Consider the following 15,770-nt stretch of genomic DNA (forward strand, 5'->3'; position numbering starts at 1 on the left):
AGAAAAGGTCCAGAACACAGCCTAATAAACCCATTTAAAGGTTAATGTAAAGCACTCTCATTGTCTCTTGCTAAAATATGCTATTCAAATAAATGTACATGTTTTACCTTTCTTTATAGGCCTGTATGATCTTATATCTAATGGACATATGCGATTTTATTGATCACAGGTTTTCTCTGGCAACACCTAATCCAAAGCCTTCATCATCTACTGTCATTGTGTGTGTGCTTTAAAGGTCAAAGAGCTTTGGCTGAAGGATTGACGGCGGTGAAAAACAACAACAAAAAAGCTACAAAGGGAGCGTCGGGGGAGACATGGTTTGCACAAGTGAAAATGTAATCAAGGCAATGTACCATGAAATGTACATTACATGACTTTGTGCAAATATTGTCTGGGAAAACGAGAGACTTTCCAGAATGAGGATAAGCAGAGTTGGTGTTAATTTCTCACTCCTATATGTTTGAACCATGATAATCTGAGACAGAGGAAGTCTCCTTTGGCAGATGTTCCAGTCTCCTGGCTTCAGTTACACTTTTCCTGCTTTATTTGTTTTTCACACACCCAGTGTAACTGCTACTGAAATAAAAAAAAAAAGAAGCTTTCATGAGCAAACAAAATGTAAGACCAAGACGTGAAATGCTTTGCTTTAGCCATCCATCCATCTATCCATCCACCCATCTTCCTAGTTCATGTGGAGTCGCAGTGGCAGTATAGTGAACAAAGAGGCCTGGACATCTCTGTCCCCTGCAACTTCCTCCAGCTCTCCTGGGGGGACCACAAGCGGTTTGGACGTGTTTACCAGGGCCTTCACTCCAGATCTATTCGCCTTGTGTGGTCCTACCAGGAGCATGTGCTTCAGATGGCATAGCTCTGAAGATCACCGGACCACACAAGCCCTTCTGCCATGACAAGGCCAAAGTCCAGGAGAGGGCTTCAGCTACGCTTGCTATGTGCATTAGCTATGCTAAATAAAAAAAGATGATAGTGTTCTTTCATTCTGGATTAAACTTTGATTGGATTAAAAATTAATTGTTGCTCAGGACTTTTGGATTAAATGTTAATTCACCATTAAATGTTCATTTTTAAGTACTCGGTTGCTAAACTCCCACTGCAGCCAAGGCCTATTAAATGATTCCTGAGAAAAGGACCCCCCCCCCCAAGACGTTGGGGAAAAAAGCAAATGACTAAACTGGTTTGAAGAACAAGAAATGAAACTGGAAATAAGTGATGGCTCGGAGGGATGCTGTGACATGAAAAAGTAATAGCAGCCACGATAGCAGCCTGTATAGATGCATTTAAGAGTTTAAAGTGTGGGAGGATGAGCCCTTGCCCTCCACATAGCTTTAACCACTCTCATGCATGCTTATCCCTAATCTCACGCAAAGTAGTAGTTTTCTGTTCTTTTACATACAAATCAAATATCTAGTACGTTTTCATATCTCTTCTACACTTAAGATTCATCCGCAAGGGTTTTTCCTGTTGATTTGACTCATTATCACGATTTCTTCACAAGAATTAAGAAGAAGAAAAAAAAGATAATTCTTGAAAAAGGCCTCCCCCTGAGCCAAACATTTATCCTGCTGCTACACCCCTCAGGGAAGGCCCACCCCACGCTGATCTACATCCATCCTTCTGATTTTGTATTGCAAACCATGATCGTTATTACCAAATAAAATTCCTCTGATAATCAACAATTGATGATGGCATTTTGAGAGACATCAGCCTGACTGTGATACTTGGTATCTTGTTTCTTTTCTTGTGTAGCTACTAAACTGTGCAAACACACATTTAAAAAAATGCTTTGATTTATATTATCTGCATAATAAAAATAGTAAAAAAGTCTTTGTGAAATAACAAGATGTGTGGGTTTGGTACATTCATTGTTTTGCTGAGGGAGCAACTGACTGCCATTTTATTGAGTATTCACTTTAATGGGCATACTCTCCTTTTTACTGTGTCATCCTTTTTTTTTCTTTTTAATTTTTTAACTTTTAATTTATCTGCATTTCTTTTCTTTGTCTTTGAGTTATTGACTTGGCAGCTTCTATTTGTGCCATGTCTTACTGCCCTCCCTCATGTACACATGCATGCACATAAACACACTTTCGGGGTTTAATGTTTCTGAACTCACCCTTGCTCTTGGCATGTCTGCATGTGTTGTTTTTATGTGCTGCGTTTTGCGACACACCTGCTTGTTAAAACCACTTTACAAATAAATCTTACATGAGAACCTGTCCCAAATGCACCCTACACAATTTCGATTTGATCCCTTGCTAAAACATCCTCTAGCTGACTCACACTTAAGATTTCATTGGGCTTCATGCCATGATAGTAAAGTGCTCTTTCTGCACAGCCGGGGGCATCTTCCACTAATGTGGCTCTGGCTGGCATCACTCACTTGTTGCGGCGGTAGAGAGCCATACATGCCACTCCTAGAAGACAGATCCCGGAGGCGATGCTGAAGATGGACAGCACCTGCCTCTGGTAGGTGTCACCACTCTCTGCAGAGGACAGAAAACAGTTCAGGCCATAGAATTTCCACTGTGACACAAACATTATGGGCCGTGATCGTGCAATGAATTAACACACCAAACACGCATGAACCGGATGGCGACACACAGGACCGCACACAGACGTGCACAATCGGCATTAGCATAACGCGACCAATGCCGCTGTCAGTAAATGTCAGTGTTTGAGCATGGGATAGGGACATGGCAGACACAGGCAGGGCTCAGTGACATGTGCTAACTGAAGTGTGATAATCATTTCGTTCAGACAAACCCAGCAGGCAACACCAGTGGACTGCCTGCACAGCAGGGGCCACACTGAGTGTGTGTGCGTGCGTGCATGCGTGTGTGTGTGTGTGTGTCAGCATTCAGAGACTGATGGCGACAGGGGAATTAGCAGCAAATGAATGCTCCCGGAGCTTCTTGTCAGACCCGTGCACATCAGCAGCAGAGGCTTAAGGTCACAAGCAGCTGGGACAAGTAGCAGTTGATCCAAGCAGATATCTGTCTGTGTGAGCAGCTGGATTGTGGCGCTGCACTACTTGCCACGCTGCATGGTGCGGGGTGGTGCATTCTGCATGTGCTGAACTATCAAAAAGCCTCCTGCCAAATCTTGCGTGCGACCGAAATGAGCACCTGCATCCTTCTAGGCATGTAGCCTATAGCAGAGGAACTTTTCTGTCCAACTGTTGTTCGTGACCTGACACAACCTCAGGTGGTGTCACTCAATCACTCAATCACTCAAAAACAATGAACTCCCTTGTGTCTGATCTCACCACTTTGACAACTGAAGAAAAAGTGCTGAAAACAACGCTGCATCCTGTTCATGACCTTTGAAGGCTTGTCTGTGGCTTTTGATGTTGTCAACAGAGAACTGTCCCGGGAGGTCTTCTTCTGTGCTTGTCTGCTCAGGTTTATCAACTTCCTCCAACTCTTGTTTTAAGGGCTGAGACTCCAACCGTCCCTGTCGGAGAGCTTCCTTTGGTCAAAGATAACGCTAGAGTGCAACCAAGCACTTATCCCTTTCTTCCTTTGCTTTACATTAGTGCTGCATCAACACATTTAGGGGGCGGCGTGCTGTAACTGCCGAGTTCAAACTGGGGGAAAACATCTTAAATGTAAGAAAGCCTCTGGCAATAGAAAAAGATGACATCCGAACAAATCCATGAGGCAAAAAAAAAAAAAAAAAAGGAAGTTTTTAATGCATACATATAGCTCACATAAGCATAGGATTAACACACACTGTATCAACTATTGTTAATATTTAATAAACTGACAGATTTATATGTGGGTGATTTCTCGCAAAAATGCTTTTTGCATTTGATAATCTCATTTAAATCAAAGCAAATTAAGAAATCATTTAGGTTAAGTCTTGCCCTTAAGAGCATAGGGCAACCTGGATTTGAATCCTGGTTATGATAGGAAGGGCATCCAAATCTACTGTGGAAGGTAGAATGGATTTGTGGCAATTTCTGCAAGAAAACGAACAACTCAGAAACGATTTCATATTTGGCACTGAATATGTGATTTGGACACAACCAATGTTCAAAGATAGTTAACAACAAATAAAATGCACTGGTCTATACTCATTGGCCACTGTTACAAACAAATGTGTTTCAGTACAATGAAACCTTGTGTGAAATTAATCTTATCAGAGGAGTTTTGATTTACTTCCATGCCGCCTTTTGAAGTTGCAGTTTGCCGTGACGTCGCGTTCGACTGCATTTTATTCCATTTCTTTATACATTTTGCCCACTCTCGTGTATTAATGTAGTGGCCAAGAGTTTGTCTTTGTCAAACTCCTACTGAAATCCTCATTTGAGTACTTTGAATTTAGCAAGGCAAGAACCCCCCCCCCCCGATAAAATAAAACTATAAGTGGCAGTATATTTCACATATGGCTGTTAGGCTCTAGTGGGTATGTAAAATATCCCAACAAAAGGTGTTGTAACTACTTTTGGTTGTTGGAAATTACATGTTCTGACCTTGCAGATCTTTCGCCAAGTTATACAAGCACATTTTCAGAAATATATTTTCAGTTGCTATTAAATGTACAATAGAAGTTGCTGCTGATTAATATTTCACATGAACTGTACGTGCATGTGTGTGTGTGTGTGTGTGTGTGTGTGTGTGTGTGTGTGTGTGTGTTTCTAAACTCCCTTAGCTTCTCTCTCAGTGAATTGACCTCTCAATAGTTGCAGATTTGAAATACAAAGGAATATCTTTCCCCGCTGCTATATCATCAGTGGTCATGTGGCGCATCACCTGAGACAAGCCTCTGCCTTTTTTGATAGATGAAGCTGGCTTTTCCAAAATCTGAACTTAAAAACAGCAGCCTCCAAAGCTGTGCTGAATGGCTGCGAGGAAAAACCCGACATGCAGTGCGTACATAAAGCCATTACAGGCCTTTTATGCCTGATGCCTACCAGGCGTTCTTGAAATTAGATGCTGGATGAAACAGAACAAAGTGAACATTCTCTGTTCATACTTAAACTATGTCGCACTGAACCAGCACAAGATGATCACATATGCACAATTATGCCACAGTAATAACCGTCTGCTGGATTAGAATAAAAGACTGTAATGAAGATCAAGCAATAGTCCCCGGGACAAAACAAGGTTTTCAGTGAAATAAATCAGAGTAAACTAGTGAAACACAGAAAGCTTCAGCTGCTGGGTTTGAAAATCAAAAGACAAGATTCTATTTTTTAAAAGAAATAGTCAAGGCTGTGCTGTACTCTTACTACCTGTCTCAGACTATCTTATGTTGGACTTACTATCAAATAAACCTCTAGGATAAAACAGGAGAGAAAGTCACAATAAGCAGATGAGCATGCTCAGGTCAACATGAAAAAGAAAACTACCTTAGCTTTTGGCCTGTCAGCTGTCCAGCTATCAATCGATCAATTCCGTTCTCATTTTCTCTAATGCATCCGCCCACCTGCGGCAGCTTTCTGAACTAATTTAGTCCCCAGATTAAAATCAGTGAACTGAGGAATGCTGCTTTGCCGGCCAGGCTGCTCCTCCACACGTGTGACGTGATAGCGGCGTACAAAGTCATGTAAATGGGAAACTTCATAGCACGCCGTGTTGGTTTTCTGTTATGTATGCACAAACGCTGGCAGAGAGCAAGGAGAAGATGAAGGAAATGGAAAACAGAGTGCAGTCAGGGAGGGAGGGTGATGAATGTATGCAGGTGTTTGTGTGTGTGTGTGTGTGTGTAGAGGGGGAAGAGTGTGTGTTCTCTCTGGACAGAGAACAGTGTATCATTATTAAAGAGAGAGTTTGGTTTTTAAAGATGAGATATCTTCGGTTCACTAAAAATCAACCAGACTTTCAGAAATCAAGATTAATTGATGGCACATAGCAGAAAACAAATATAATGCTGCTGCATACTTAAAGAAGACAGCAGAATACAGTGCTTGAATCGCTGCTGTCTGTCTTTGCCCCGCACTCATTACATCACTCCTCTGTAACAGTGCTGTTCCTCATGCAGACAGAATACACCTAATTCACCGCCACAGTGTTTCCATGGCGACTGGCCCACATTAATTTTCCAAGGTGAGTGGCCTTGTTGTGCTGGATTGTGTGTTTTGTATGCGGCATTTCACAGATGTAAGGCACATAAATGATTGAGCACTCAGTGCAGTCAATGGAAAGTTGTCTTACCCATGAACTCGATCCCAAGTTCGTCCGCTGTTCCATTCAAGCATTCAAGGATGGCAAGAAAAAGGAAAGAATGGGCAAATAGAAAGTTGGAGGGGAGAGAGAGAGAGAGAGAGAGAGAGAGAGAGAGAGAGAGAGAGAGAGAGAGAGAGAGAGAGAGAGAGAGAAAATATAAAACAGTTATAACATGATGCGCCTCTATCTCAGTCAAAAATTCACCTTTGGGAGAGCTGCATGCAGTAACTAGACCGTAAAGTTGGTTTGACGGCTTTCTCAGACATGGCGTCCCATCGCGGACCAGGTAATGAGCCAGCCAGCCCCAAATACTTGGGATGCTTTTCACTGATACTCTGAATTCCCACAGTTTGCCGTGGCTTTGATCGAAGAAAGAAAACAACAAACATACGGGGGCTGAGAGGATTAGAGGGAGGATCATGGAAGTAACAAACGCGACATAAGAAATGAGAAAATGAAAGTTGAAAATGACACATCATGTAGCCTTATGTCACCGACGTCGCTTAGCACGGGCCTTTTATATTGATTTGAGCCCGAGGCATTGCAGTAATTGTTCTCCTGTCTCCAAGCAAGGCATACTCCGCGAGCTGGTCGCTTTCAGCTGCGTTCCAGACATAGGCGCAATGTGAATGTGCATCCATCGAGTATACCCTTGTCTATACAACCTTTGTCTTTTGCACACGCACGTGCCCATGAACGCATGTGCATGCGTGCACACACAAAGAGTCTTTCTTCATACAGTTAAGTCTTTGCCCACAATCCCAGTGCTGGGAGGACAGATAAAAGGGAGCACTCGTGTTCTTCCCATCCAGACAGTGCCCCCTTTTTATGCCACTGTAATGTAATCTTATTTAAATTAAAATGAAACCCTCACTTGTAATTGCTTTTCGGACTGAGGTGGTCTGAGTTTTGAATAGAATACGACTTGCCAAGCCCTGACAGATTAAAAAAAAAAAAAAATGGACAACTATAAAAGCAGGAAAATGTCATTTTGATTGGAGCGCAGGAGAAATCCATCAGTGCTTCAGCTTTAGTTTTTTTTGGAAATATGTGTTAGAATAACAACATGCTGAGGAACAGGAGGGAGATCCTGATGGTACAAAGACAAATTAATGATTTGATGAATGGATCATAATAACTGCAGAGTTATCCCACTCTATTAACCGGTGTGATTTGAGAAAAGGGCCCTTCATAATGTGAATTATTAAAATGAGACACACAGTTAACAAACTTCCTTAAATTATATTTAAGGAAGTTTATGGGATGCATTCAGACTTGCAAAAGTTAAAATAAATATTCAATTTCATTCACCCTATAATTGCAAGACGGGCTTTGAGTTTGTGATTAAAGTGATGAGAAGAGAAAAAACCGCCTCAAAGCTGGTCTGAAATTCCTCGAATCAAACAATAAATTAATTCCTGCAATAAGACAAAAGGCAGGTTTCATTGTGTTTGAATACAAGCCTGCAGCCGGAAGGATTATTTAACATGCCTGCTTATTTTATGTGTTCCTTCTGAATAACAGTCACACTTATTGCAACTCGCAAACTAATGATTCAAACAATTTAGAGGCAATCGCATCTGACTGGTGGACAAAATACCTTTTTGCCAAGAGGCGGCTATACCTTCAAGATCACCATTCATCCTCCACCTTTGAAACCAGGCTTTTGTTGTCACCGACTCACACAAACACTTGGCAAAGCCACAGAAATGAATGCGGCATCTCACTGATGTTGCCTGATCTGTATTATCCATTCAAACCTTTGCCTGTGATTATCCGTGGCAAGAGCCGACACTTTCCCACTCTAAATCGCCCCGACTGTCACAGGCTGTGCAGATGATGTCATTACAACTCTGATACACATCCCTTCTTCTGGCATCGCCTTGTCTGCACACATTCACCAATCATAATATGTGCAGCCTCCCAATCCTTCGCACTGGCAACTCAAAGCACCTCAGGGAATCATTTACGGCGCCTTGTGGGAGCCTTGAGCAAGCTTGGAGAATACCTGTGCATCGTGTCAGATGCTTTTGGCCCGATTAAGAGGCAGGAATCTGGCAGGTGGAAGAGACAATGGCAGGAGTGAATCAAATCCTTAATCCCCTCCTTCACTTGGGTGAGCAGGAAACCGAGGAGCCAGTGCGTGTGTGTGTGTGTGTGTGTGTGTGTGTGTGTGTGTGTGTGTGTGTGTGTGTGTGTGTGTGTGTGTGTGTGTGTGTGTGTGTGTGTGTGGGTGTAGTATTGAGCTCAATATCCTGTGTAGGTACTTACCCCAGGCCTAATATCCACAGGAGATAAATAGTTCAAATTAGAGGATTTCCTTCTTTCTCTCTTTCAATCAGCTGCCGGGCAAAACTGGGAACCGTCTCACCTCTCTCTTCTCGCCAATAATTCACTGAGCATTCCCCCCGTACCCTCGGCTGTGCGAGCCCCCCTGATGACCACTAGCTGCAGGAAATGTTACGTATATCATGTGATGAAACGTGATTATAAAACACAAAACAATAACCATAATGATGATGATGATGATGATGATGATGATGATGATGATATAATAACTGGAACGGGCACTCGCAAACGCCACATTTGTTTGCGGTTATGAGTCAGCATCGCTAGCATGTTAGCCGCTAGCTCATATCGATGTTAACTCGGTAGCTCAGGTCGCTACATCACTGTGTGAAACGCTGAGCAGGGAGCGTCTCCAAGGCAACAGACACTGATCTCCTTTGATCGCCTCCATGAGGTGCCTCTCCCATCCATTTTGTATGAGACGTTTTTACGCAGTTTTTTGGGTTTTAACTTTCATTGCTGAAGGTAATAATGACAATGGTGGTTGGAGCCACTGAAAAGCAACTTTTTGAAAATGATCCATCTCCCTGAAAGCAGGGGAAAATGCAACCTTTCCGAAATGCTGCTACTGCGCATATGCACAAATGTTTTTGAAACAAAAACGCATGAAACTGTGTAAACGGAGCCTTAGTTAGGCTTTATTGAGCTTGTTACTGGTTACACTTACTCGCATTAAAGCAGTACGACGAAGAAAAATATGGGTGGTTTTATTACATAAACACGGCAACAGCAACTGCCATGTTGTTTCTACGTGTACAGCAATCGCTTTCAAAACATTGCTGTCTAAGCATGAAACTTTTCTGAAACAAAAACGCAAAAAACATTATATTTTCAGTCGATCTTTGTCAAATAATGGGACCTCAGTCCTCCTGAAAGCAACAAAGATATCTGACTAAGTAACTAACTTTAATCTGTATCCACAATGGCTGTGATACAGATGCAACTTGCTCATCTTTATATAAGACGTCTCCGTCTCTCCTGCAGGATATATTGCTGCTTGTTCTCGAACATCTTCCTCCAGTTTATTACTAGACTTAATGAGTAAATAATTTTATCAGTTGATATGCTGACCCGCACAAGGCTGACTGCTGCATTATTATTGGATTACTGAGACGGTAACTGAGCTCTATTTACATTGATAAGTCATTCTTACAGAGTTATTTCACCATGTAAACAGGAAATCTGTAATTACACAAATAGGTAAAGTAACTCCTTTGCTTTTAGAAGCGTTTACTACTAACTGTCTTCAACTTCTAATTCTGCACTAGTGAATTCTCTTAACTGCAATCTTCCTACATCACAAAGCCTCCAATTAAAGAACCCCCGACTCCCCACTGTGCATCAATACGTTAGAGCCGGTACCTTTTCTCCGTCTCGTTTCCCAGGCTGAGTTCACAGCAGTGGAACCGGAGGATGCGACGGGGAGTCTCTTTTTTCCCTTTTGTCTCTGGTGCCTATGTGATGTGCAGGACAGTCTCTGCCTCACTTTGTACTTCAGTAAGGATATGCGAATGACAGTACAAATAGGTTTTCTTTCTTTTTTTGCCAGTCAATATTGACATTTGACAGTGGTGGTGCACAGAAATTGATTTTAGAATATAAAAGGTAAAAGCAGGGAAAACTTTGTTAGTTAGCAGATGTGTTAGTTATCACATGATTTGGCACTTGAAAGGAGGATAATCCACAAAACCCTCTGAAATCTTGGGAAATTATAGATCAGTCGGTATCAGCAGAGATCAAAATAGGCTTCATTGCCTCCTTGAAATCCTCAGATGTAATCAGTTACAGCTATTTGATGAAAAAATTGAACACTAGTCAATTGTTTAGTAGCCAGGCCTTCTGTGGAGGTGCTGCTGCATTACCATTTCTATTGGTTGTGGATTGTATGTTGATTACTCATTCATCTATTGATGAATACACCTATAACTTCTTTTAATAACCATTTTCATTGATGGATCACTGTTTTTCAGTTGAGCTACGATTGCAATATTCAGATTTGAATACAACATAGACTAAAGGAAAGTAGTGTTGCAAAAACAAACCGATGCAAATTAACTAAATGAAAAAAAGAAGAAGAAGAAAATGAACTTTCAACACTAAGAAAAAGCCCAAAGCAGATATGTAAACAAGTTCAGTGTTTGGCCTTGAAGCTCCTAAATCCTTCAGTTAGATGAATGAAAAAAACTACAACTAAATCTGAGCAATTTATGTTAAAAGTTTAGCAAAACTTCAGCAAAGAAAGGCCAATTGAGAGACGAGCACTCGACCGACCGACACAGAGCCGCCACTGATGGACACGGCCACTCAAAATATAACCAGAGTTTCTGAAGTCTCCTCTCGACTTCACAAAATGTGTCTTTATGGTTTTATTTGAGATGTGCAAATCTGCTTGTGCAAATCCTTGGATGGCCACTGTGATTACTGGGGGCCCATAAAGGGGTCCCGGGCTCTAGTTTGAGGACCTCAGGTCTGAAAAAAAAAAAAAATAATCCAACCATCTGCATCCAAATAGCAGAGAAGAAGAAAGAATCACTCAGAAAAGAATAAATCTCTCAGGTGAATGCATTGATTGTGGAAGTGGAGACAGGGCTTATATTCAGTTGTTTTTCATTTCCTTTACTTTCTTCAGATAAATAAATCTTCAAAAAAAAAACTTTGTAAACAAATATAGAGGAAAAAAAACATCTTCCTCTCGAAAGAAAAAGGGCAATTTACTGTCGGGAGGAAATATATGTATGTGTATATGGTTTATTACCTGCTAATGGCTATTACCTTTGTTTAATGACGTACACAATGAAAATGGATTATAATCCAGCTGGAACACAATGTTATTCCTACGCTAATCGCAGCAACTGAGCAAACAGCCTTGTAGCTTCAAGGATTGCTGTTTTTGTTTGGGAGATTCTTGCTGTGAAGTGTTGCACTTCCACCATACTGATCAAACTGATTTATGGGCCTACGCGTAAAAGATGTTGGTCTTTGAAACTCGATTTTTTGTCTTCTGAATGGTAGAGCGTAAAACCGTCAAGTTTTCTTTTATATTTCCCGCCTCTGACGCTTATCGTCTCATATAGTTTGGATAAATCCACATACTCTATAAATGTGTTGTAATCGATTCGCTACTCCAAGGGTCCTTCTTTATGCGAAACATTAACAGAAGGTGCAGCTCAATTTCAAAGAAAGAATATGATCTGCTGAGCTGGATGTAAGGAGAAATTGATGTCTGTCCATAGGAGATGAAATAAATCCTGCTGTGAAGATTGTGCGCCATGTGAGTGCATAAAACATGCCTGGTGACACTGACTTGCGACCCCATTAACAGACACTCAGAGGGTCTGTTGGATTCAAAAAGAAGGCGATAGAAGTTAAGTTTCTCGCTCTGACTCCTGACGCAGAGGAGCTAAAGTCACGCCGTGAAACGATGTGAATTTGTAAAGCCGCAGTCTCGTGGGAGAGGCTCGAGGCCTCCAATTCCTCTCCCATGTACCTCTGACTTTTTGCTTTATTTTTTAACTACACCATGCTGTCATGGGGATTTCAAAGACTCCAGGGGAACAGTTTTTCTTGAACAATAGGAAACCGAACACTTTCCTTTTCTTTTAACTAGACTACTGTGAAGATTGAAGGGTATAATAGAAAATACAGATGGTTTAAATCACATGGTTTCTCTCTCGTACCTATATGACGGCATCTAGGTTGGCCAATAAAGAAATCCACTCTTGTGATGCCTTCTTTGTCTCAAAACTGAATTATGGTTTTTATTGGTTTGATAATTACTTACATTGGCATTTAAAGAAAAACCTTCATATTTTGACAGTCTGATAGTGTAATTAACTTTGTATGTCTGAAGTAGCTACTATAGCAGCTGAAAGCAACTGTGGCCCAATGAATTAAGTACGACAACACACTGAGACACAATCAGATACGATAAGCCTGCTATGCTTTTGAATGCATTGGATTTTATTCATCCTCTTGGGCTGCACAGTGCAGTGGTTAACTTGTGGTTCTTTCTGTGTGGCGGTTGGATGTTCTCACTGTTCACCTGCAAAAAACATGCATTTGAGGTGAATTAGCATCTCTAGACCTAACCCTTAGTGGTTAAGTGGTCTACAATGGTGATTCATAATCAGAGGAGCACCGAAGATTCATTCATGGGGATTCATGAAGCCCTCTTGATTTTAAGTGGCATTTTAAAAATCGAAAACTTCTAAGTTTAAACATTTATATTAAAAGTGTAACATTTATTGATAAAAAAAACTAATTTAATAACTATTTAAAAATACTGCGAGGACATGGCCATGTTGAACGTGAACATGCTGTCTGCAGTATACACGAGGCTGCGCTTGCAACGTAAGCAGTGGGAGATAAAATGGCAGCAGGTCCTTTAAGAAAAAGGTGAATTAGTCAAGAAGAAAAAAAGAGTGCACTAAGAGAGATACATAGACTGTTGCGTCCCAGAAGCAATGGACAAAATTAGACCTGAGTACATCGGGGTGAAAATTGGGTGTCGTCTGAGTTTACAATGATAAAAATTTGGGTCCCACAGAAGAAAATGTCGGGAATCACTGGTCTTGAAGATGGAAGAACATGTCTCCTTACGTAACCAAAGCCTGGAGTTCTGTTCAGCCCAACTGTGGTTTGATGTCGAGAACGAGAAACTTCGGCTCATTGTGACCCTCAGTGGATTGAAGTGGACACACCTGGTCTGCATGTTATCGACTTTTTTCTTACTTTAGCAGGAATGTAATCATTGGCGTTCTGTAGATATTCATGATGGGATTCATGAGCGTTCGTGACTGGACAAGAGTGTTCATCCCTGGCCTACATGAAGAATGGAAGAATATACAAAAGAACAACAAAAAACTGTATCATTCTATCCTTGTTTGGTAACCAGTTCCATTATTTTATAGAGCTCCTTGAGCCATGCGAGACTGATTGAGCTACGGGATTTTTCATCCTGCTTTTCATTGTGTACGAAGAATGAGAGAATTCACCATACAATTCTTTCTGAATCGAAAAAAATACCACTCTGACAATCTCACAGACGTACGTTCTTTGGAGTTACAGTTCGAACAGACTTATACAATCATGGTCTTTAGGAGTTCTTATAAGTATTCGTTTTGTATCTATCTTGACTGATGCGATATGCTCTGAGTCATGTAGCGTGTACTTGTTCTGAATTTGCTTTCACGCTAGAAATCGATAAATCAAGATTGAGAGTAAAAAAGAAAAAAAGAACAGAGAGCATACTTGGGTCTGACAAGATAGCATCTGTCTTGGGCACAAACTGGTCACAGCGAAGTCCGTGGTAGCCCTCCTTACACCTGAGAGAGAGAGCGAGAGAGCGAGAGAGAGAGAGAGAGAGAGAGAGAGAGAGAGAGGGAGAGAACAAGATTTGAGATTAGAAGTAAGACAAACCAAGCAGAGAGTACCAAAGTCCAACAATCAGCTGGAGAGTCTTTCAGATAAGGGAAAGTGGCGAACAGGAAACCTAGACGGAGGGATGAATGGACGGTGAAAAGTTGAGTGCTCGCCGAGGTAGAGGAGAGAGATACACGGTAAGTGTTAGGGGGAAGAAGAGAGAGAGGCGGGAGGAAGGTAGTCTGGGCAGGCCTGAGCGGCGTCTGCAGCCTCACTGATAGCACATGACTGACAGGAATGCCAGATCCCAGTGGAAGAAACAGGGGTGCCAGGATGGAGAGTATTTGGCGCGATGCAGAAGATCTACCGCAGAAGTGAAGCTGACGTGGTTGGAATGCTCACATAAACAAAGTCCTGGCACTGTCCAAGTAGTTGCCTTCATCGTCAAATAAATATGCTTGCACTGTCGATGCCTGCAGATCCCTCAGCAACTGTCATAGATATAGTTGCTGAAATTATGACATTTGATGTCTGGTTCTATGATTTATGAAAAGATGACTGTAGGCGTGTGTCAGTGCATGCATGTGTGTGTGTGTGTGTGTATATGTGTGTGCATTAGCTCAGATCAGCCTTGACGAAATAAAACATCACTTAAGTCAGTATTTAATCAACTTGCACTTCAGCCAACCTGTTATTTTTAAATCAACATAATATGTGAATAAATATGACTATACCAGACTAATCTAAGAAGAGAATATACTTAGACTAATCAGTATATGTTATTCTGATCAACTCCTGCATCATGTTATAAACCGGCTATAAATCCATGAATATACCCTGAAACAAAACATATAAAGTATGTAAAGGCCACTACACCAATCTGCTTGGTGAAATCCTCAGTATTTTCAGTCCTGAGGAGACTTAAGCATTTTTGGCCATAATGTGCACACAGTCAGTGGGATGATCCATCCCTCTACTCTTTTAAGGCTTAACCGGAGACAATTGGGGGATTTACTTTGATGTGTCCGTTCCGACATTAACTTGTACATGACTGAGCGATATGTTAGGGTTGTCTATACTGTCCCCATCAGTCGATGATGCATTGTTTGGTAAACCGCATTGGCTTAACACATTTAGCCATCAATATCTGTCAAATGCTCTTCCAACCGGTGCCACAGATCGCACATTCACTGTAATGTATTGGATGAGTGACAAGCACAAGTGGGCTGTTCAGTGGCTCGGCTTGACCTGATAGCTTGAAAAGAAATGAAAAAAAAACAGCAAAAAAACAACCAACAACAACAACAAGGGAGTTATGTAAAACAAACCGAGCAGCAGTGGAGATCACAAGTTGTGGCTGGGATCTAAGTGAAAACTGTGATAAGCCTGTCATAAGTCTGTGTATTTACAACTCAAGCTGCAGTTTCAGCTTCATTTGTTCCGAGCGTCCCGGCTCAATATGTGCAGTTTCTCATCTCTCACTTCACGAGCGGCTCGGAGCTGATTGCTATGTAAATTCAGCTGTATTTAGACGTCCATTGGTGCACATTTTCCTAATTTGCACCTGTTTGGTGCTGCCATGGCTCCAGAGGAACCTGCTGCTGCTGGGTGGTGGCGGTGGTGGTGGCGGCGGGTACTTGCAGATTAAGTGATGCTGATCAAATTCGGACCCACAAAAAATAAATATTATGTCATTAATACATACAAGTGATAGATGAAGTTATGATTGTAAAAGAGAATGAAAGACTTGATCAACATGCTTGAAATCATGCTGGAAAAATAAACAACATTTTACATGAGTCATTTTCGATTGCTGAGCTCTGTTCCTTTGTCCCTCATCAACCAATCACTGCAGAGCACAGCTGGAAACAC

General features: G+C 41.5%; 1 protein-coding gene across 1 annotated transcript in view; it reads right to left on the minus strand.

The window, feature by feature from the left end:
- nrg3b (neuregulin 3b) overlaps window positions 1-15,770 on the minus strand; it is a 102,050-nt gene that overhangs the window by 19,129 nt on the left and 67,151 nt on the right. The window contains exons 2-4 of the mRNA XM_080478915.1: window positions 13,788-13,861; window positions 6,177-6,203; window positions 2,399-2,501 (exon numbers count right to left, since the gene is read on the minus strand). Of these exons, the coding sequence (XP_080335041.1) occupies window positions 2,399-2,501; window positions 6,177-6,180 (107 nt within the window). The 5' untranslated portion in view covers window positions 6,181-6,203; window positions 13,788-13,861. The remainder of the gene's footprint in view (window positions 1-2,398; window positions 2,502-6,176; window positions 6,204-13,787; window positions 13,862-15,770) is intronic.

This window comes from Lipophrys pholis (genome assembly GCF_963383615.2).
Source record: "Lipophrys pholis genome assembly, chromosome: 1".
Lineage (NCBI taxonomy): Eukaryota > Metazoa > Chordata > Actinopteri > Blenniiformes > Blenniidae > Lipophrys > Lipophrys pholis.